This window comes from Nicotiana tabacum, chromosome 1 (assembly GCF_000715075.1).
Source record: "Nicotiana tabacum cultivar K326 chromosome 1, ASM71507v2, whole genome shotgun sequence".
In the NCBI taxonomy this organism is placed as follows: domain Eukaryota; kingdom Viridiplantae; phylum Streptophyta; class Magnoliopsida; order Solanales; family Solanaceae; genus Nicotiana; species Nicotiana tabacum.
In genome coordinates this window covers 189,510,892-189,516,443 of record NC_134080.1, presented here as the reverse complement: position 1 = coordinate 189,516,443, position 5,552 = coordinate 189,510,892, and the positions used below count along the sequence as shown (strand labels likewise).

The following is a 5,552-nucleotide window of genomic DNA, read 5'->3' as shown; positions in this document are numbered from 1 at the left end:
GAGTGAATACCATGTTAAGGCCCCTTTCGTGAGGGTTTCTCCGAATTTCTTCAGCAGAACCGACTCAATCTCATGCTAGGCCAAGCCATTTTCTTTCACCGTCATTGTATAAGTTGTGATATTCTCCTGAGGATCTGAAGTGCCATCATACTTCGGTATGTCCGGCATCTTGAACCATTTCGAAATCAATTCTTGCATCTGCGTTCGATTTAAATAGTAACTGGGTGTATTTCTTCGAATCCGAGCCCTTTTACACTAGTGGTGCGCCCGAAATCTAGTCCATTCAAGCGTGAAACTCCTTCACCTTTTGATCCATCCGCTGGTTCATTTCCCTTATGAATGTCATGAGTTCGGTTTTGAAGGGATCATTACCGTTGTCGTTACCGAACCCGCTGCCGGTACCCCCGGCTCCGTCAAAACTGACCTTACCTCTCGAGGTGTTGTTATCCACTCTTTTAGCCGTTTGATTTGCAGGAGCGCTGGGAGGAACTAAGACTCTTCCATTTGCATTGTTGAAAGCACCTGATAATGCCTGCTTCAATTCTGTCATGACTTGGTCCTTCCTTGAGAGATGGCCCATGATGGCTTTATGTTGCTCTCTCAAGATCCTTACCATTTCGGCAACCTGTTCGTCCTTTGCATCATCTGGAATTGGCTCTCGCATATGTCAGGGACATTGTCCGTCATGGATCGGAATTGCCACGCCCCCCTCATTGTGGATGTCACTGATTGAATCCTCATGTTGAGGCAGATTTTAGGGCACTTCAACGTTGTGTGCGATGTTGACATTGTTAGCTGCCATTTTCAACTATTGCTATGAAACGAAGAATCAAACGAGTCAGTAATAGATGCAAGGATCAACTCAATTTTGCAACTGTCTAAGCCCTACGGTGCGCCCCAAACTGTTTACCCATAAAACTGTACAGTTGAATTTATTACGTGATTTATAGATAAGCGAACTGATTTGATCAAAAAATAATAAATAAATAAGATTAAAGACAAGACTTAGCGTAAAATTCAAAGGAAATGGCAAGTCTGACTCCGGGAGCATTGCCTATGAGGATAGAAATAATAGCAATATAAAGCAAAAATTAAAGTTGTATTATCTAGTTTGAGAATGGAATGTAGCATAAGTTTTTCCAAAGATCTTTTTTTTCCCTTACAATGGGTGTTGAGCCTACTATTTATATTGAGACCTAGGGAAACAAAATCCTAGAATTGAGCCCCTCTTAAATGACAATGCAGGGGGGTCATTAATGAATATGTAATGGTACGCTATGAATGCAGATATTCTCTGAAACGATTGCCCATTTAATGGCAGGAAATATTCTTTATTAAATGCTTTCTGATGGCAAACATTTGATCTGCACAGGTTGATTGTGCTCCCTTCGGGGTTCAATGGCAACTATCGTTCCCGGTACTGGTTGTTACTCTATTCATCTTCTGCCTGTCTTCGGTTGCATGTGCCATCCTATCATTCGATCATTTAATATAAGCCAATTTTACCCTATACATCAAACAACTTATTTCTCCTGCCTGATTGTGACAAAGAAATAGAAAGAGTAACTCTTATGTCAATTTTACATAATAAATTATTAAGCACATCTATTTTCCACGCTAAAAATCTCATTATCCATCAAATCTATTACATTTAGTTCTCTAAGTGAAATTTGTCGAACAATTTAAAATGTATCTTTGCGCCTTTCCTATTTGAGAAAAATCACAAATTAGACTATTTCAAATTGACATTCAATGAGAAAAAAGTACCAAATACATTGGAAAGTCTACAATGTATAGTCGTCCCCCAAAGTTATAATCGGCAATTGTATTATTATATTAATGTATAATATACATATTATATGCATACATAGTGTATCTTTTTTGTATATTTGACTAGTGGTCTGAGGCAGACCAACCCTTAGGTTAGGGAGTCACCGGCCCCCGGTAACTTTCAAAATATATGTATATATCTTTAGCGATCATAATTATTTTTGGCTGATCGGTCAATTATGTTAAAACATGTAAAATTAGACAGGTATTTAAGGTGCCCAAAAAATGTCATTTGGGCGTAGCAATATCTTGCTATACTGAAAACCCATGAAGCAATTCGGAGAAACGTACTGTAACCCAAAAAAGACAAACAAGTGCAAAAATACATCCAATATTATATTATCTGCAGCTTTATTTTGTGGATACAGATAATTGAGCAGGGGCTTCTAAAAGCATATGTACTTTTTGTGTGATTAATTAAGCCTTATAGTTTAGCTCAAATAAACCAAAGCAAAATTTGAACAAATTGAGTCACAAACGTTGTCTACTCAGCCTATATTTAAACTACCAAATCTGAACCTCGTACTTTTAGTCCAAATCTTATATTTGTATTGAGAAACTCATTAACTATATGTACAAAACTTAAATTCATAACTAAATTATTAACACTTGATGTTGCTACGCTAGAACTTAAAGCTCATAAAATTTAAATCCTGCTCCGCCTCTGTCTATTCCCTGAATGAAAGTAGAAATAAGTGAGCACATAAATAAAACAATCAGTAATACATAATCAATCAATCAATCAATTGATTGTGCCTTTACAAGTAAAATGTCCATGCTCCAACATCAAAGCTGCTATTACAGTAATACTTATGTCTTACTGTTTCATCCTTTCCATGCTCCAACATCTATTCTATACATGTGCTTATAGTTTGGTTGAAAGGACACACTTGCAACTCTCACCACTACCTACTGTAAGTCACCAGCTGTAAGATGGAACTTCTGGAATTAACTTAGATAAGCTTTTATATCTAAAAAGTGAGTTTAAACATGAATGAATTTTGGGCACAATAGCAATTCATTCTTCTCATTCTAAGATGATAGCAATGCATTCATTCTTGTATCTATAGGCGTTGAATCAATCAATTTAAATGAAACCTGCAAATCAGACATATAAAGGTCTGTTAAGAAACATAATCGCTGCAGTATAAGTGAATTTCAAGAATTAGAATGCTTCATGTATTAGTTGAGGTGCGTGCAAACTGGTCCGGACACTACGGTTATAAAAAAAAATGCACCAGAGAAAGTTAGAGCTATTGAATCCTGGCAAGAACCATTAGTTATCAAATAAATCTTACAATACTACAAATAAAATTGTAAGCAAAGCGAAATTATAACATCTTATTATGTTCTCTATAACTACTCTCCATGTGCATTTGTTCAATCATTGTATTCTTTAATTCCTTTTCTCCCATTGGTACAATCAATAATATACTCAGAAAACAAATACAAAAGCATATGATGAATGCAAAAGCTCTTGTTTTTAATTTGTTTGCATCCTTATACTAAATGCATCACCGAAATAATAAATGAAAGGAGGCTTTAATGATCACTTCAATTATAAACCAACCAAACAAAACAACAAGAAATGAAGGGGAATCTTGAAGCAATGATAAAGTTGTCTCCGTGTGATATATAGGTCACGGGTTCGAGTCGTGGAAGCAGCCACTAATGCTTGCATTATGTTAAACTGTCTATATTACACTTCTTAGGGTGTGGCTTTTCCCGGACCATGCATGAACGCGGGATGTCTTGTGCACCAAGCTGCCTTTTAAAACAAAATAACAAGTACTATGCCAGTGATAGGCTGACAGATCGATAGTGTAAAAATAGGTAATTTATGATAAATAATCACAGTATAGAGTTCAGTTGTAACCCAAGCTTCCTAATTTATTTATAATATAAAGTATTAGCTTGTTACTTACCAGTTAAACAGCGTAAAGCCACATTTTGGTGTAGCACCATTTTCAATCTGCTTTAACCTCAAACCTCCACAAGAAACTCTAACTCCAATTTTCCAACTCTTCCACCCATTATATCCAATTCCAATAGCAGTACTTACATCAGCAGAAACTCTTAAATTCTTGCTCTTGAATCCACTTCTGATCATTTTCCCAACATTATCACCATACAACATTTCATTAGACTTCATAACAAACTTAACAACTTTAACACTCTTCTGATCTTGCACAAAACCAGAAACTTTCCCTTCACCCATGTTCACATCATTTTCACCTTTAAGTTCCACTTTAGTTTCACCATATACAATCTTCAACTCCCTATTTGGATTTTTTAACTCAACCCCAACATTTGATTGTGCATTTAGTTTTGGCCCATCTTGATTTTCAGTGACATTGAATTTAGTAAACTCAAGGGATCTTAAATGGAAAACAGGGAGTTTTGGATTAAACCAAAGGTAGAGAGTACCACCAGCTGCTACTAAAAAGATTAACAAAATTAGAAAAACAAAACAGCAACAACAACAACTAAAGCAACAAGTTCTACCCTTCTTTTCTAGGTAGAATGATGGTGGAGGGTTAATCTTTCGCGGCGGCAGCGGCGGTTGTAATGGCCTTTGAATTGGGATTGTAGGATCTCTGAAACCAGGTGGTTTCTTTAAAGGTTTCACCTGTGACATTCTTGAAAACCAGAAATTAAGAGCCTTTTCTTTTCTGTTTTTGTATATCAATAAAGAATCTTAATAAAAAGAGGATGTTACATTAAATCAAACAGGATATGTGCATCAGATTGTATAAAGTTTGAATCTTTGATATGAATATGAGAGATCAGATGTGAATGTAAAGTAGTGATGAAGATTTAGGAATTAAAGAAAGGATTTTTGGGTTGGGAAAAAAGAGATCTTTTAATAGGAAGAAGAAGAGGTGGAGTGATTTGGAGGTGGAATTTGGAGGTGTGTGTGTAATGTTGAAGACAAAGAACAAAGAGAAAGGTGTGGGGGATGTGATCACTGGAAAAATTGCAAGTGATGAGATTTATGCGCAGGTCTTATGTGCTGGCATAGCGGGAAGGTTACAACTAGCACACTGAAAAATAGAAACGTTTAGGGTGGTCTGAATAAATTAATAATACTTAGCAGTAAAAATTAGTTGTATAAAAACTATTTTTGGATGTTAGGATTGATTTATTACAAATTAATATATGTTGTACTCCTTACTTGAAGAGAACTCTATCCAAGATAAGGGAAAAGTTAGAAATTGAAGTTTACTAGAACTCTTTCGCCCGGGAAGAGTATTAGAACTGTAGTTAATCCTTATTCTACTAACTCTATAAATATCAATTTTGTTTTCTTTTACAGTTAATGCACATGTACTGAAGTAAAAGCAGAACAGAGAGCAAAATAGCAAGGCAGTTGTGAACAATTCATGTGAGATTCAAGAATGTGATCCTGAAGCTACACGAACCAGATTGAAAAACCAGCCCCACAAAGAGTTTTATGTGTCTATCTTTATTTCTAGTTCAAAGTGTAGTAAGGATTTTGAAATGTATCTTCCAGCTTTCTTAGAAACAAATTGTACTAGGTATCTGAGTTGTATCATTCAAGTTAGAGTAAACTTGAAGTAGTCGCAATAGCCCGTGGCGTGTTGTTACAAGGGTTAGAGTTAATCCTTAGTCGAAATAGTCTGTGGCATGTTGCTATAAGAGTTAGGGTTAATCCTTAGGTTTACAAGAATTTATAAACTTTGTTGTCGGTTCAGAGTTGT

At 35.8% G+C, this 5,552-nt stretch overlaps 1 protein-coding gene across 1 annotated transcript; it reads right to left on the bottom strand.

The window, feature by feature from the left end:
• Nucleotides 1-2,518: 2,518 nt before the first annotated feature.
• On the bottom strand, nucleotides 2,519-4,877 carry LOC107813841 (NDR1/HIN1-like protein 2). Its single transcript, XM_016639147.2, has 2 exons — nucleotides 3,756-4,877; nucleotides 2,519-2,928 (listed from the first exon to the last, which is right to left on the bottom strand). The coding sequence occupies exons 1-2, from the start codon at nucleotides 4,466-4,468 to the stop codon at nucleotides 2,913-2,915; spliced, it is 729 nt and encodes a 242-aa protein (XP_016494633.1). The 5' UTR covers nucleotides 4,469-4,877; the 3' UTR covers nucleotides 2,519-2,912.
• Between the last annotated feature and the right edge of the window lie 675 nt (nucleotides 4,878-5,552).